The 18,231-nt window shown below is 39.5% G+C and overlaps 1 protein-coding gene across 3 annotated transcripts in view; it reads right to left on the bottom strand.

The window, feature by feature from the left end:
* The window catches only part of MTBP (MDM2 binding protein), a 42,154-nt gene that overhangs the window by 10,195 nt on the left and 13,728 nt on the right, over nucleotides 1–18,231 (bottom strand). For 2 of the 3 annotated variants that reach the window (XM_089517888.1, XM_089517890.1), the window contains 10 exons: nucleotides 17,830–17,967; nucleotides 16,751–16,845; nucleotides 15,787–15,859; nucleotides 14,108–14,225; nucleotides 11,978–12,151; nucleotides 10,339–10,449; nucleotides 7,811–7,975; nucleotides 6,561–6,654; nucleotides 6,272–6,409; nucleotides 5,955–6,050 (listed from right to left, as the gene is read on the bottom strand). In XM_089517888.1, the coding sequence (XP_089374014.1) occupies nucleotides 5,955–6,050; nucleotides 6,272–6,409; nucleotides 6,561–6,654; nucleotides 7,811–7,975; nucleotides 10,339–10,449; nucleotides 11,978–12,151; nucleotides 14,108–14,225; nucleotides 15,787–15,859; nucleotides 16,751–16,845; nucleotides 17,830–17,967 (1,202 nt within the window). The remainder of the gene's footprint in view (nucleotides 1–5,954; nucleotides 6,051–6,271; nucleotides 6,410–6,560; nucleotides 6,655–7,810; nucleotides 7,976–10,338; nucleotides 10,450–11,977; nucleotides 12,152–14,107; nucleotides 14,226–15,786; nucleotides 15,860–16,750; nucleotides 16,846–17,829; nucleotides 17,968–18,231) is intronic. The other variant, XM_089517889.1, reaches the window with a different exon arrangement.

The raw sequence follows: 18,231 nt of genomic DNA, 5'->3' as shown, positions 1-18,231 counted from the left end.
CCAGGGTACTTAGAGGACCGCCTCTCCCCATACAATCCGCCCCGCACACTCAGATCTGCCGGGAACCTTTATTGAAGGTTCCAGAGGTCAGATTGGCTACCACCACCCAGAGGGCCTTCTCCAGCTCGGCCCTAAAACTCTGGAACTCGCTTCCCGACGAGCTACGCTCGGCCACCTCCTTAGACCGCTTCAAGAAGGGGTTGAAAACACACCTCTTCGAGCAGGCATACCCTGACTTCTGACTCCTGTGATGCTCCCCTTCTCCTCCAGACAGCATTGTTGAGCTGTCATGTGTTTTGGTTTTTATTGCTATTGGTGTTATTGTTGCTTATGAGATGATGTAGATGTTTTTAATGTTTGATGTTGCTTTATTGTTGTGAATTGCACTTGTTGTTAACCGCTTTGATTTTTTAGAAAAGCGGTATATAAATAAAAATTTTATATATTTATATTTATTTATAAATCATAAATGCTGCAGTGTGGCATGGCGGATAGTGCTAGACTACAATCCAGAGCCATAAATTAAAATCTCTACTCAGCTATGAAGTTTATTGGATTGCTTTTTGACCAGTCATACTCTCTCAGCTTTAAACTGAATGAATCTATTTCACAAGATTGTAGGTCTCTACAATGTTAATGCAAATGTAAACAATGATTAAATTCTTTCAGTGCAGTACTAAGTGTACTGTTATGCACATTTATTCAGAAGTAAGTCCCATTACTCTCAATGGAATTTATTCTCTTGCAAGTGAGTTTAGGACTGCAAGCTAAAGTATGCCAAATATATTTTAAATAGCATGCCTCATCAGCCTCCATTAGTAAAGATTCATCTTCTGAATCAGCAGCCTTAACACTGAGGAGGTTGCCCTACAAAGAAAACCAGTGACTGCCGGGTCTTTAATGTGCTTCAGGTAATGCCACATGTTCTTGATGTCCACTTGGCAGTCATTTGGAATAGGGCAGTGCAATGGCATCTCCTAGATGGAATGCTCTTCCATCAGAATTCGATCATTTTCAATGCATGTTAAAAACATGTTTATGGAGTCCAATCCCACACTGATTTCTTGGACTTAAAAAAATTGTGTGTTGTGTTCTGTGAGTTGTGTTCTGTGCATATTTTACATTTCATATTTGTAAAAAAAGAAACACGCATGCTGAGGCAGAAAACAGAAGTAGATTTCAGAAAGTTAGCTTTCCATTAAGCATTCTGACTGGGGTGTTCTGGGAGCTTTAGTCAAAAAAGTAACTTCTACAAGATTTGAAGCCAGTGGAATACATTCTTAGCTACCAAAAAAGGCAGGCAGGCAGGCAGGCAGGCAGAACCAACCCTCAAGAGCCATACCAGTTCAATAGCATCTGCTTCAGCATCCTATTGTCCTAACCAGCCAAGTAGGTGCCTTTGAGAAGCCCCAAAAAGGGGCAGATACACTATGGCAATCGCTGGTAGTTTGTTCCCTCAAAACCCAGGCTCCCTTTGAGCCATTATGCATAAAGATACCACTTGACCTGAAAAAATGGGTGTAAATGGCTTGCCTGACAATAAAATCAATGCTGCTTCAATCAGTACATGCCTCACAGCTCTGGAACACAGGACACTGTTCTTGTTATAACTATCTGAGCATCAGTACAGTGTGCTGTCAGGACAAATCAACTAATTTTTACCAGAAAGATAATTTTTTCTCATACTTAGCCTGAACTGGATTTCCCCCGCAAGGAAGAAACTTTTTAATCAACTTAAATGATGAATTTAATTTTACGACTAGAAACAAGCTCATTATCTGATACAATAAAACTATTTTTGTCTATCCATTTCATGGTATATGATTTTTCCCTGATTATATTCTCAGTGGGCACTGCTGCTCATTCTGCAAAAATGAAATATTTATCCTGAATAATGCTATCATTCTGCATATCCTTTTCATAGTAACACCTTTCTCTTTTTAAAAATCAAGCTGTGGCAGATCATTCTGGAAACGGGGAAAAGTTATGAAAATAACATCCTGAATCTTGAGGATCAGAAACAGCATCAAAAACCAGAAGCCAGGAAAATTCAAGCTGTTGTTCCACAGGCTTCCAAGATCTCTAAGACCCTATAAAAATAACGTTTGCTTCTCTTGTCCTACATCTGCCAAGGATGTACTTTGACCCATGATTCTTGTCACTGAATTTTCAGTACAACTGCTATCATAAAACTCAACATTAAAATCTTTTATGAAATAATGGCAAAGCAAATGCCTAGAATAACTTACTATTACTTTGCCAAATATACACTCATGAAATTCAGGAAAAACAAACACAAAGCCAACTAAATTCAGCAGAACCTAATTGCAAATAGTCAAAGGCCTGGGATAGACACTCAGAAACCAAAATACTTTATTTTAGGCTCTAAGAAAGTCAGTATTAAGGCAAATCAGCATCTAATTTCATGGACTCAACCAAGCTACAGAGCTCTGGAACTCTTTCCAAAATTCTGGATAAAATGTACTTTGTGCTTATCCAGGTCTCGTCTCTCTCTCTCTGGCTTTGCTTCGCAAACGAAGATTCAGGAAGGACGCATCCCGCACTTTGTACATGCGCGTTGGTGACTAAAAAGCCCAATCCGGGACAAACAGGTCCGGTTGTAGAAAGCACAACGGAAAGTCTCTTTGGGTGATGTTTCTGGGTTGTGGTTCTTTCTGCATTGTCGTTTCTCTTCAAGACTCGTTCTCCGTGAGCTTTCGAAAAAGGCTGCAGCATCGTGGATAGTGCGTCTCCGTGCCTCCCAATGCAAGGCCAGGACAGACCATTGTTGGTGATTAATTTGGCCAAGCCTGAGATGTTGTTTCAGGGAGTCCTTGTATCTCTTCTTTGGGGCACCCCTCTTATGCTGACCCATGGCAAGCTCACCACAGAATACTATTTTTGGGAGGCGATGGTCCTTCATCCTAGAAATATGTCCTGCCCAGCGCAGCTGCGTCCTCAATAGCATGGCCTCAATGCTGGTGATCCCTGCTTGCTCGAGGACAGCAACATTCGACACATAGTCAGTCCAGTGTATAATTAGAATTGTGCGTAAACAGCGCTGATGGAAGCGTTCAAGGAGTCGTAGGTGTTGGCGATAGGTGACCCATGTTTCAGACCCATAGATGAGAATAGACAGTACAATGGCTCTATACACACTGATTTTTGTGCTTCGCCTCAAGTGTTTGTTACTCCAGACTCTTTTGTGAAGCCTTCCGAATGCACTATATGCCTTGGAGATGGTGCTTCCCAGGTAGGTGAACTGCTGGACGGACTTAAGCACAGATGTGCCTACAGTGATGCAGGGATGGTGGTGTTCTTCCTGAGGTGCCGGCTGGTAGAGAACTTCCGTTTTCTTCAGACTGACCTCCAATCCAAAGAGCTCTGCAGCTGTTGCAAAACAAGATGTTAGGCGCTGCAGGGCTCCTTCTGTATGGGCAACGAGGGCAGCATCGTCAGCAAAAAGCAGCTCATGGACTAGATAGTTTAGAGTCTTAGTGTGGGCCCTCAGGAGGCTTAAGTTAAACAGGCTACCATCAGTACGGTAGCGTATATAAATGCCGTCTTCTTCTTTGAGCTCTACCGTAGCCCTTTGGAGCATCATGCTGAAGAAGATTGTAAACAGAGTTGGAGCGAGAACACAACCTTGTTTCACACCATTAGTTATTAGAAAGGGCTCCAAGAGAGCGTCGCCATATCTGACTTGACCTTGCTGGCCTTCACGTAGCAGGATGATCATTTTGAGGAATTTGGGGGGGCATCCTAGTCGTTCCAGGATCTGCCACAGACCTTTTCGACTCACAGTATCGAAGGCTTTGGTGAGGTCGACAAATGTTACATAGAGTTGCAGTTGTCTAAGAGCAAATACCATGTCTGTAGTGCTCCTATTAGCTCTAAAGCCACATTGGCTTTCAGGTAGAAGTTCTTCTGCAATAGCAGGGACTAATCTGTTCAGCAGTATCCTTGCAAGGATTTTTCCAGCAACGGAGAGCAGTGTTATACCTCGATAGTTTGAGCAATCCGATTTTGCTCCTTTTTTCTTGTAAAGGGTGATGATGACTGCATCTTGGAGATTTGATGGCAGTTCGCCTTTTTCCCAGCAACTCACAAGGAGCTCGTGGAGTTTAGCATGGAGTACATGACCTCCGTGTTTCCAGGCTTCAGGTGGAATTCCATCAATCCTGGCAGCCTTGCCATTTTTCATCTGCTGTATGGCCTTAATGGTTTCTTCCAAAGTGGGAGCTATGTCCAATTCCTTCTTCATCGGTTGTTGTGTCATATGTTGAATAGCTGAGTCTTGGACTACTCGGTTGGCACTAAAGAAGCTTTGGAAATGTTCAGCCCATCGGTTCAGAATGGAAGCTTTATCTGTGATTAGTGTTTGTCCATCTGTACTGTATAGGGAGCTTTGGATCTGATATGTAGGTCCAAACACTGCTTTAAGAGCTTCATAAAATCCTCTGGAATCACCCAGATCTGCACAACGTTGTGTCTTTTCTGCTAAATTGATCCACCACGTTCTGAATGTCTCGGAGTTTTTGTTGGAGTTGACTACATGCGAGGCAAAAGGCTGCTTTTCTTACATGGCAAGATGGCTGGGCGAGGTATGCCTGGTGAGCAGTTCTCTTCTTTGCCAACAGCTCCTGGATCTCTTGGTTGTTTTCATCAAACCAGTCTTTGTTTTTCTTAAGGGAGAACCCTAAGGATTCTTCCACAGATTGCAGGATGCTGTTTTTGATATGTTGCCAAAGCACTGTAGGAGAAGAGTCTACAGGATGGTCTTCAAGTTTTGTTTGCAAATTTGCCTGGAAGTTGTCTCTTATGGCAGCTTGTTGAAGATTGTTGACTTGGAGTCTCCTCTTTAGGATGCCACCCCTCTTAGGTTTGAACTGAAAATGAAGATTTAGTTTGCATCTTATGAGGTGATGATCTGTCTGACATTCTCACTGGGCATCACTCGGGTATGACGGACATCGCGAATATTTCTCTGGCGCACTAGGATATAGTCAATGAGGTGCCAGTGTTTGGATCGGGGATGCATCCAGGTTGTCTTCAGGCTATCTCATCTACTTCATTTGTATTCAGCTGAGAAAAGCTACTATTAGTAGGAAACTAATACTGCTTCTCAGCATGTACACTGCACTTCCAAACCCTTCAAAGTGTTTAACAATCAATGATTACCAATCCATGAAAGCTTGTAAAAGTCCTTTGAAGTTGAAACTATCTGAAGCAAACTGTTCTAACTTCTTATATTTTCACATATCATTATAAGAGTACTAGGCAAACAATGGGATCCAATGGACTCTGGGAGACCAGGGTTTGAGTCTTCACTTGGCCATGGAAACCCACTGAGGGACCCTGAGCACTTCACACTCTCTCAGCCTCAGAGAACAGCAATGATACACCCTCTGAACAAATCCTGCCTAGAAAAATTTATGATAGGTTCACCCTAAGGTTACCATAAGTTGGAAACAACTTAAAGGCAGACAACAACAGCCAACTTCTCACATTGGTCATTGTTGTTGTTGGCCACTATTCTGCTACTATTTCCTGGGGCAAGTGGCAGGGAGAAAAGAAGAAATTTCCTGGTTTCAATGAGACATGAAACAATACCGCCTTCTCTTCTCAGCCCACCCCATCTTATATGAATGGAGTTTCATACTCAATTCATAAAGTGTCAGTTGTTTTCCTTAACAGCTTTTACTTTCAAATTAAAAAGATGTCATAAAATTGTAAGCACTAATTGCCCCTCAAAATTATAATTATTCAAACCAGTCCATTACATTTTCATTTTAAAAAATTACTCCCATATGTTAGCAAACGGACATAAAACTTGCATTCATTCAATTATAGAACAAATGTAATCAGTTCTTGGTTTTTCCCCTAAAAGTGAATTCATACTCAGTAACAGAAGTGATGAAATAATTTACAACATTCACTCTGATGGAACTTACTCAAGGCCATGGTAATGGCAATCAGTAGCTTTTTCAAAAGGCAACGTTCTCAGTTTGCGAGGTGACAACTCTGGTGTCAGAAGGAAAGTGCTTTCACTGAAAAATGGGGAAAGGAAACAAGGGGGAAGAATCCATTTTAATGTGAAGTTATTGCTTATTTCTGCAAAACAATACATTCTTATAACCACTGGAACAATCTGGTGTAATGACAGTATACAGACTATTTTTGAAGGAACAGGACAGCAAATTTATCTGGGTAATCCTATCAGCAGTCACAAACCATAGTGCAGTCTGATATGTGTAGAACAAGGACTTACCTCTTTTGAATGTACAAAGGTTGTAGATCACCAATGGGAAACCCTTCTGGGGTGAAATACTTCAACAGTTCCTTAGCATCAAGCAATGTCACTGATCCCTTTTGGCTATCTTTACGGCCAAGCAACTGTTCAGAAACTCTTGAAAGGAAAAATTAAGTTGCAATTGAAATAAACACTACAGCACACAAAAAACTAACATAGCAAGTTGATATTGGGTACATATGAAGGTGGAGATAATACAATTTGTAATATTTGTCTGCATTCAACATGTGTAATTCCTGAACATTACCTTGTTTTTTGCTTAATTTTTTCCAGATTTTCTATGTTCTGAAGGACAGTTCTTTCTGGCCACTGCATAGGATTCCAGCCTTTTAGATCCAAGTCTGAGTTGAGGGAGAAGACCAACAGGGGGAAAAAACAAACAAAACAAAACAAATCACCAACCATAATGCACTGCAAAATCTGTGCATTCAGTTTTTCTCTAAACACAGCTGAAAATACCCTAGCTTCCTATTACAGTTGCCCCTCTGTTTTCACAAACTTTGAATCCGCGTCCCTTGCCTGTTAGTGGGTGGCAAATGGAGGGAGATAAAATGGGGCTTGAATACTGGTGATTTTCAGTTTTTGCAGGGTGTGTGTGTCCGGAACAGATCCCCCTCGAAAACAGAGGGGTTACTATATACAGGGTTCTGTGCAACAAAGCTTTCTATTTCTCCCCCTACACTTATACACTAAAAGACATTCCTTACACATCTTTTTCTGTTTATACCAAGTACTTTTTTTTTAGCAACAACAAAGAATCAACAGAAAGAATATTACACAGAGAACATAAGAACAGAACATGAGACCTTTTGAACAACATCTTAAAATGATAGGGGCTTTCCTGTAGGAAAACCTGGAGTAAGTACTAGAACAGTTTGCAGTTATTTTATGTATGATATATCTGAATGTTTATGAGACAAAGGTGGTATATAAACTGAATAAGTAAGTGCACCACTTTCAACAAATTGGATAAGTGGGACTTAATTTCCTAAGTAAACATTACTTTTTTTGGTAAGGGCAGGAGGTGTAAAGTTCTTTGCATGATAGGTCTTGAACAAACTCCTATATTACACCTTTGCTTATCCACCTCCTCTATCAGTAAATGGGGCTCCCACTTTTTGGGGTGGGGGGAAGGAGAGAAAGAATTAACATTTTTGAGTGTGTAAGTACTAACCCACCTAGATATTGATAGCAGTTAATACCAGCTTCCACCCCCTTCCCCAATGCTATCTAAAACCACTCCAAAGATAATTCACCTGCCTTCTCCTTTTTTAAAGCACTCTATTAAATGCAGTCTAGAAATATGAATGGGAGAAGACAATGAATGCAGGAAGGCCACACTGATTATTTCTTGTACTGCCAGGTACAACGTGAAATGGAAATACTAAGGTGGGTACATTCACCTTATTGATGCTGCTAAGGTGCAATAGCTTTATGGGGGTTTGCAGATAAGAATTTTTCAAAATCACAATAAATAAGTATCTCAAATATGCCTACCACAAACAGGCCCCTGGTCTTTCATTTTGACAGCTGCTACTGGACAACTGCTATTCGAATTACTGGTATGCCACATTTCCAAGAAACGTTCTCTCGTGCACACCATCAGGATTTTCAGGTGATCAGCTGAAGCCACCCCCTGTTGTCTCACAGATCGCTGCCCTTCTGCAAGACAGAAAGCAAAAGATCAGCTTAGTTGCTAGGGGGTTTTCTTCAGAAACCAACACGGTAACTTTAACACTACATATACACAAGTGTTACCTCAATAAATTGTTATTAGGTTATGCCATGAAGTCATTTACAACACCAAGCTGTAGCCAGACATGAATTACAAGCTACCACAAAAAATGCCTATGTTCTAGTAATATCCTATTTATTGCTTCCTATATCAACATACTTTTTCCAAGCTAAAACTGATTAAGAGAGACCTGGAAATATTCCTGCACAGCTAGAAAAGAGGAAGCATAAATCATGAACAACAACAAAAAAAAACCCAAAACAAATAAACAATATGAATAGGGTTGCAATATGACAGTTACTTCAAAACTAGGACAGTCCCTTCTCCCTCATCAAGGGGGAGAAACATGGGGAAGAGATCCATGGGGGTAATACTATGAGTTACCACAATGGGGTGAGAGCAACCCTAGTGACGCCACTGGTATTCATGGCAGAGTGGGGATTCAAACTGTGGTTTCCAGTCATAGTCATAGTCCCAAGCAGCAAGTCTGAAGCACCCCCACATCTCTTTTCACTGGGTTTGCTCTCCAGTCATAAACCAATGCTCAAATCACGACACCACACTGGCTCTCTACTGAGACTACATACTGACTACATACATACTTGGCCTCCCCACATGTGTGGCTTTGACTTTTACCGATTTGATTATCTGCAGATTTGATTAATATGTTCTCTCTATGAATCCCTAAGTCCTACAGAGAGATTGTGCTGGAAGATGACCATAGAATTGCTCTGGAAGATCTAACAATTACTAGAGAAAACAATTCCCTAGTGATTTGTTGGTTCTCCAGTGTGATTCTATGGTCAACTTCTGACAGATGCTGACCACAGAGTTGTGCTGAAGGACCTAGAAATTTCTAGAGGTGTTCTCTCAGGTTAAAAAATTGTGGTTTATTATTTGCAGTTTTCCCACATTCTTGAGGGTTCTGTGCCTCACTCCAGTGAATGTGGAAAGCCCACTGTATATCACTGACTGAAGATAAATAGTCAAAATATAAGTGGAATATATGTAAATGGTTCATCAAAGATGTGGAAATAACATAGTCCCGCTCCTTCCTCCCACATACAGTGCTATCTTAAGCAGGTTCATTCAGAAGCAAGTCCCACTAAGTTCCATGAGAGTTTCCCTAGGAAGCCTGTACAGGATTTTAGTTTCCATGTAATCAGGTTCTGCTGGGAAAAGTCTTTATCTGAATTTCACTGCACTTGTAAGTATCTTAGAAATAGTTACTTCTTGAAATTGTGCTGTGGCAAAACCAATAATTGCACCTGTGAGTTTTAAAATTCCACATTCTCACCATTCCACCAGCTACAGCCATTTCAAGAAAGAAAAAAAAAACAGTCCATGTATATCTGAAGTAACAACAAATGACACAAGATTCTTTACACATTTACAATGAATATTTTAATGACCATTCTTCTACAGTTTGTACTCAGTTGAAAAACGAACTTACTCTATCCTCTGTTGAGGATCAGCTGGGAAGAACCCCCAGGAAACACAAGAAAAAGAGAGGGAAGTCATTTATATTGACATATATTTAATCTAAATGAATGTTACCTTGCAATCACTATTCTAATGCTTTTCAATTTAAGCCCATTATACATGGAAAGATTTTCACCCAGCTGTGTATATGACATAAGCTATCTCATACCCATTTATATCAGCACCAAAAGGTTTGTTAGCATGCTCTGCAACATTTCCTTGCATCACTTAATAGATGAATTCTGCATCTGCATGGAATACAGACTATTTTCAGACACAGGTAGGAAGCTGCCCTTATCAACTCACTGATACAGTAATCACATTTAGCAGTTTGCTGTGTTGAAGTCACAAGCTAAAGCTTTTCACAACATGGAGATAGATATCACTCATATCTACATAAAAAACTACTGCTTAAATTATAACTACAAGGGCTGGTTGAAAAATCTGGTGGGGTCTTACTTTTATTTGGTTTTCATTTTAATCTTTCCATACACCTTGTAATTCAGCTGCAGGCAACCCAAGCATAGACCTATCTGTTTTGCAAGCAATAAAACACTCCCTGCCCCTAAATCAAACAGAATTCAACGTCCTGCTAAGGGATTAAGTGGGGGGGGGGGATTTCCTTCTAAAGCACAGGTTTACCTGATGTGCAATTCTAATTTTTCCTAATGACAACACTTTCTAAACATTGTTTGAACTCACTAACTCCTCCAGAGTTTATAATGTAAATACTGTCAAATTAAATCCCAAATTAAGATAAATTTGTTTTATATCAGTACAATAGCTAACTGTTCTCACTGTTACTCACTCAGGCAGTGGCTCAAAGCCAATGATTGGACACAAGCCAGTTTTTCCTCTCTTTGTAAAATCTGTTCCGCACAGAAATGTGGGAGAGATCTGATGAATTCTTCAAACAAACCTGTGTTGATGAAAGGGAGAAGTGAAGACAAGAGATGATCAAATTCTATTACATCTTGAAAGTTAACAATATGAATGACTCAAGTAGGAAATATCCTGGCTCAATGCCTGGGAGAAAAATACTGTATGAACTTTATAACCAGCAACCACGGATGACATCACAGGTAGATATATTCTCTAGCACAAGCCAGCATCCAAAAAATTTCAGATTTTCATAGAAATTCAGCTAGAATCTACCTCTGCCTTTCTTCTCAAAAAGCTGCACAATAAACACACACACACACACACACACCAAACAATAGCTGAACAAAGCCATTTAGAATATAACAATCATCAAACAGAGAGGAAGTGTATCATGGGAAAGGTTATTGTACAATCAAGGAAACCAAACAACATGGTAAAAAGTAAATAAAGAAAAGGGCCACCTGTCTGTCTGACCTGGAGAAACAGAACAACTCTGTGAAGGGGGGGGGGGGGGGGAAGAGCCCACAAAGGTGATCCTAACCTACCAGTGGGAATATGTGGTTGTAGAGGGGAAATTCAAAGTTGACAACAATTCAGTAGCCACTGTCTTTGGCCATTACTTCTCTGCTTCTATGCTCTAGGTGAGAGCAAAACTTTCTGTTTGCATGAACACTTGATCCCTAGCAACATGTAGATTGGTCATTCCAACAATCTCACTTTTCTTCCCCCCCCCCCTTTTTTTTTGTAACCATCTTTGCCTGATGATGACTCCATGGAGCTTTGAAACCTAATATAGGCAGGATACAGACCACCCAAAAGGGCGGTCTCCCGCCGCCCTAGTTTGTTGCACGAGGGAGCTGCAGCGAACAAACCGTGCAGCTCCCTCGTGCAACAAAAAGAAGACACAAAAAGCGGCTTCTTTCTGCGGTGCCATTATGACGCCACAAGGCGCCAATGGCGCACTTGTGGCATCATGAAGGCGCTGAGATGTGCAGACGCTAGGCATCTGTTACGTCAAAATGGCAGCGCCCATGTGTATAGGGCGCCACCATTTTTACGCCCTCGTTACATGCGAGGGGCAAAGCGCGTCATCAAGCCCCGCCCCTCGAACATAACGATGGCGTCCGATAGAGCCCGTCTATACAGCGCCATAGTTATTGCAGGTAGGGCTGGTGAGAAGCTTTTTCTGACTGGCCTAATAAAGTCATCACCAATGTATGTTTTGGATTTTGTTTTATAATTATAACAACAACAACAACAACAACAACTTATATCCTGCTCTTCAGCCAAAAGGCAGTCAGAGTGGCTTATATATTGTTAATTAGACATTTTCCTGCCCTCCAACATGGCTATTTTTAATTCCAAGTAGAGCAGAAAGAAGATCAAGTGAATCAATGGGGCTAATTTTACAAGTCCCACTCACTGTGTCTGCTTTAATTGGGACTAACAGTTGGATCTAGTACCAAATTTTAAAAGTTTAACTATCATATTTTTATTAAAGAGCTAAATCCACATCTTTTCTGCATGAAATGAAAACATATAGACTACATTCTGTGTGAACTTACCTACTTCTGTTTCTTCTGTGTTTGTGGTCAGTTTTCCAATTGCTTCTGCAAGAGTAGCTGAACCATTGATCTGACTGGCTGAATAGATCAATGTTGCCTTACACCCTCCACAGCCATTGCCTTGTACCAAGAAATAATAGTTGCACATTTCTCCTTTCAGATCTACTTCTGGAACTAATGAGAATAAGAATTATGAGACAAAAAGACTCAGAAGCCCTGCTAACACTAAGAATAATTTGTTCACATACACATTCTGAAAGTCTGCAGTAATTCTGAATACATTTTAGATTTAGAGCATATAATTCCTGTCTTTTTAATAGTAAGCTAAGTCAATTGAATATGTAATTTAAAAGAAATACAAACACCTCTTCATTTCTAGATGTAGAGTGAGCTTCTTCTGTTATTTCAATGTATTTTATTTGCGTAAGGAACATTAAACTCTGATGCCCAATAAAGTTTTTCAACCAAAAGATTAAGAAGAAATTCTCTATTCCACAATCCATTTATGTTTATTTTATATTCTACCCATCCTGTGCTCAGAACAGCTAAAACGCAGATCACTATCTATCTATCTATCTATCTATCTATCTATCTATCTAGGATAAAAGCAATGCTCTGATATGCATTTGACAAAATGAACTAACAAACTGATGAACAGTAAAGGTGATTCTTCTTGCCAGATAGTGCTGCCATTTTTGATAGTGATATATGTCAGAAAATGAATGGCCAGAAAAAAAAACCCTTTCTTTGCTGAGAACATTTGGGGCCAGTGCTAAGTTACTGGGTATATTGAGACATTCTGCTTACTACAGATGAAAAGATGAGCTGGCCCCTGCATTTTGACTGCCACTGTTTGTTCTCTTCCTCCGTGATTTGTTTCCTATGACACCCAAGTAGAAGTGCCATTGTTTAATTTGTTTCTCTTGCCAAACAACTGAAAACAAATCTAAAACAAAAATGGGTTTCTTGCACTGCTTGCCACATGAGTTAAAGCAGACAGCTAAGGAGGAAAAATACACAAGAGCTGACTGCATCCATGTTTGGGAGTCATAAAGGCCACTCTTGCTACAAATGACAGGAACACAGGAGCAAACCCAGTGGCTTGTCCCCGATGAGCTGGAATTCTACTAAATCCTAGCTTGGCATTATGTGCAAACATGGTAAGTGTCTGCATTTGAACATTACATTAATTACTGTTAAGCAAGACCTGAATGGCCTGGCTTATACAGTCTCTTGTCTTCCTCTTGAGTAACCAGAAAGAGGGGTTTTGAAGCAGGACTGTCACTTCTGCTGCTTTGACATTAAACTTTCCAGTATTGTACTAACCCAGAATCATACTCCATACAAGCCTGCCTTAAGTTTGAAATCTATGGGGGAGAGCCTTCTTTTGGTCCTACCACCCTGAGAGGCACATTTAGTGATGATGAGAGCTTTTTCAGTGGCTATTCCCAGACTGTGGAATTCTCTTCTGTGGGAGTTTAGGCTATCACCATCCCTCTTGCCTTTCCACTGGCCGGCAAAGACTGTACTATTCAGGCTGGCTTTCTGCAGTTGCTTGTCTAATACAGACAAGGGCTGTAATATGGTAGAGCTTGACATTTTAGATTTATCTATTATTACTGAGAAGGTTTAAATTTTTAAAACCTAAATTGTGTGACAACTTTAATTTGCACCTCTTGAAATGACCAATGTATTTTAAAACACATGGATTATTGTAGTTTTACTGCTACATCTTTTTTAATTAAGTTGAGAGAAACCTAGAATCCAAATCTAACCAGTCAATCAATCAATGGGTAATCTTAATTAGGTTTAACTTAAATAAGTCAGCTTTATAAACCATGCTTTGAAGCTGGCATGTGAAACTAAACTTTGTTAATATTAATCACATTTTGCTAGATCTGTATGGCACGTTATACCTATATGACAAGGATTAATCAAAAGAAGTGAAATCCATTGTCCATATTCCTCCTTGTGTCCACACTAGCGGATGTACAGGGAGAAGCCAGGCTCAATCATGTCTTGCTGAAACACAGAACATAATGTTGGCAATTTCTGACTTCTTGATCTTATGATTAGAAGTTGGGAAAGCTTAGAACAAGAAGATTTAAATGTACACATAGCTTTTCTCACCATTGATAACTTTTGGCTTCCGAGTTATATATTCCTTCCATTTCTTCGTACTTAATTGGCTTGGCATAGGAATCAACATGCCACTGACACTGCAGGGCAATATAAATAAAGCACCTACCTGTAAGGAAAGCGCACATACACATATGTTTTCCATTATCCAGAACATTCCAAAAGATGAATTTATGAAGTATCAGATATTAGCCTGATCCATCAAGAGTATTCTCATATTGATGTGATGTGAATCAGCTTCAAAGTGAAAAGATGCAAAGAAAACTCTAAGAAGCTGCCTCAGCTTCAGCATTTTTACATGGGCATAGGCATCCATGAAAAAAGACTACAGCACCTCCAAAGGTCATGGTTTTTTTAACCTACAATAATGTCTGCCCCAGCAACAGCAATAAACACAGAAGACACTGAATCAAGTGAAATGTTTCCAAGAACATCCTGTCCTAAAATGCACTCAGTTTCAGTTGCCAGCTATAATTTCATTTCCAGCATAAGTTTAGGGTACATTTTTTTTTTTGTGGTTTTGATATGGAAGATCTTGCTATTTTCAGCCAATTTCCTTTTTCATTCCGCAAAACATTTACAGTCCTAGATGGATGTCTGACAATTAAGAGATAATGTGCTGCTTTAGATATAATGCAAAACAACAGAGTTAAATAATGCAACACTCTTGCCTAACCAAGAACAAGCCCACATGAGCCTTGAGCATACAAACTTCCATGACGCCTCTGGAACTGCTGTAGAGAGTCAGCTTTTAAAGTAATCACTGATGTGCACTATGTCCATATCCAGAAGAACACTCATTAGTATAAAACAGGGGTGGGGTGGTGGGTTTTTTGTTAAAAAATAAAACAAAAACAAAACCTATTTTTGTTTAAACTGATTTTTTTGGTTTAAGACAGTTTTTTGTATTAGAATGTAGTCTACACTAATAGAGATGAAGAAGCAAAGCAGATGGTACCGAAGGAGTGGCCAGAAACCACTCCTTCTGTGGCTGGTTTTGGGCTGCGTTCAGTGGCTTCGGCACAGCCTCCGCATGATCCAGGGGCGTGCATCATGTGCTCACTCCGCCCCTGGATTGACCCAACGGCAGCCCTTTTGTGCCATCTGTTTTGAGGCTTAAATCAAAAAATTAAGTAACAGAATGCAGTTCAGATGTTATTTTTAAATTTAAATAAAAATAATTTTAACAAAATTGTTCTTTTAAAAAGTGCTCTTTTAAAAAGGCCACAGTGCAAAGAGAGCAATTTCATATATCAGAAAAATATGTAGCGGTGAAAAATATTGCTCTTTTTCACTTTCTCTCAAATCTGCATGCTTTTCTAGGCTGACATCAGCAATCAAGAAGCAGATGACAAAGCAAAGCGACCAGATAAGAAATGTGAGGATGAGACCACTAATTTATTAACTGTAGTTTAGCTTTATACCCACATAAATCATTTAACAAGTCATACTGACTAAAAACATTTTACTAGGAGGAAAGTGTTTAACTATCCTTCCAAGAAACTCCTTACAACTGCACTTAGATTAACATGTATTTATGGCAATGAAAGCCAATATAAGTTTATTAACCACTTTGACCTTAGAAAAAAGATGATTCATTATATATCAGTTTTTCAACATACATATAAATGTTACATTGTGCTTTATTTTACTAAAATGTAACAATATACCTTTCCAGGCAAAGATGAAATCTGATTCCAAAATAACCTAGATTTTTCCTCAACATTAGTTTTTGCCAAGCTCCTACATAGAAAATTAAGGAATCATGTTTTCACGCACAGCCATGAAGAACAACTGTTGAAATTTGTCCATGCAATACTAACATTTTCCCCAATGTAGTTTAAACATTGGAAGTCAATGCTTATTAATTGTTTCTTCTCATAAAGTCTTAGTTTATGGAGTCCATGTGCTTCTTCAAGAGTACTACACTGGTATACAAGGAACAAATGCACACACATATCCTGCAGATTACATATGGACATTATAGCCAGACTCCCATACAGATTTGACACTAACACAATTGTGTAAGGTACATATCGATGGAGCTTCCCACTGAAAGGCCCTCCCAACATCCCAACTGCCACTACCAAGGCCTTGGAGAGAAAAAAGAAAGGGCAGTATCTGTCCACTGCCATCCCTTTTCCTTATGTGTTGTGTCTTATTTAGACTGTAAGCCTGAGAGCAGAGAATTGTCAAATTAAGAATTTGTAAGCTGCTCTGAGAGCCTTTGTGGCTGAAAGAGCAGATATAAATACTCTAAATAAATAAATAATGTCTAAATAAATAAAGTCTGCCTCCATTTCACAATCATAAACATAGGCCTGTTACTGACTGCCAAAATAAAGCTGCTTCGGGTCTCTTTGGAGGTATGCTATTTAAATGATGCATTCCTAAGCACTGGAGTGCAGCTTTGGTGCAGCTTCCGGATTCTTAGGATGCATGCATCATTTAAATAGCATACCTCCAAAGAGACCCGAAGCAGCTTTATTTTGGCAGTCTGTAACAGGCCTTTAATACCTCTGCATGTTTAAAGGTAGCTACTACCTTTCCAAACATTTTGTTTCAGAAATGTCACCAATGCATGTTTTCAAAACACCTAAATCCTACAGAATAAGCCCTGAAGCAAAAGGATACAGCTCAAAGTGAAGATTTGAAACAAAAGATGTGGGCAGATGAGTCAGCAACACCAGCTGAACAAATTTTAATGCAGGACCATAATAATGGAAAACCTGAGAAGAAAGTAAGTTGGGAAAAAAATAATTTTGATATTATTTTTGTAAAAGTCAACACACATATACTTCTAAACAAGGTGTGGAACAAGGGTTGCACATATTAAAGTTGAGAGCAGGAACATTTTCTGTAAGCAAAACTTCACCACTTCCACTTTCCCCCTAATAAAGGACTTTCATGGAGCTGCAAAAGTCAGAGGAGCCTTTAGAGGTAATATGGACGGCAACTGACAAGCAACAACTTAGATTAAGGCAATTTGCGTGGGACTGATTTTGGAGTTCAGTGCTTACTCCTGAGAAAAGCAAACTTCAAGAACAAGGAATTGCATTTACTTGCATTCTTCCTTTTCTTGTCCTGTCCTTCCCTTCTTCACTTTGTTGTTTTTCTCCTCCAGATCTTAAGACTTCAAGTTTCCTGGAGGTAGAAGCCTTTCTAGTGTACCTGTAGGGCAGCAATTACTCCTTCAAAGGCTCCATGTTAAGCAATTTGTCTCCAGATATGTGATTATGTTCCATTTACTTTGCATATGTATCAGAGGACCTGACACACATTTTCCTCTAGATAGTTATTGTCAAGAAGAGTTGTGTATTCTCCCAACTTGCTAAGCATAAGTTTCCACAAGGTCTAGGACAGAGATCAGGGAAGTGGCTCCTGGGCCCCTATTTTACAATACCTAAACCACACCACCAGAGATCCTCAATGCCCTCCAACTCCTCCCACCCCAAATCTGGATTATTTTTCAGGCAAAATATGATCCAAATCAACACACACACACACACACACACACATCCAAAACACCAAGGAAAGAAAGTGTGCTTTGGGACCAGACTTTTAAATGATTGATTTTCCTTTTGTGTGTAAATGCCATTCTTTTAGAATAAACCACCTTCTGATTTACTGCACAGCTGTGGCTAGATTTAATTATCACTGATTTTTAAAAAATAAGAAATGCAGTTCAAAGACAGACAGAACAAATGCTTTACCTCTGACAAACTGGTAACATTCTTGGTCTGTTCAGTTTCATCGGCAATGGAGGAAATATTAAAGCACAAAGTGCTGAATGGCTTTCTAGATGCAATGCCTTTTATGCAGAAGTCTGGAAAAGTAATTTCAGATGCAAACTGAAGAAAATAGAAACAAAGAAGAATTAAATAAAAATGCTTACTTTTAAAGTATCAGAAGTACACTGAAACTAAGTGCAATTAACATAACTCTAAACATTGATAGATTTTTTAAAAAACTGCAAAATTGCTTTTTTAAAGAAAATGTAAGGTTTTTTTCTGAGTACACATTTTCACCCCCCTCCAATTGATATCTTTCCTCTTCCTCTCCGAAATGAGTGACAAAAAAACAGCTGCCAGAATGCAGTATCTAATTCACCTTGC

Source organism: Sceloporus occidentalis, unplaced genomic scaffold, assembly GCF_023333645.1.
Source record: "Sceloporus occidentalis isolate IW3139 unplaced genomic scaffold, rSceOcc1.0.p SCAF_3, whole genome shotgun sequence".
In the NCBI taxonomy this organism is placed as follows: domain Eukaryota; kingdom Metazoa; phylum Chordata; class Lepidosauria; order Squamata; family Phrynosomatidae; genus Sceloporus; species Sceloporus occidentalis.
The sequence above is the reverse complement of the archived record's forward strand: the minus strand, read 5'-3'. Positions and strand labels throughout refer to the sequence as shown.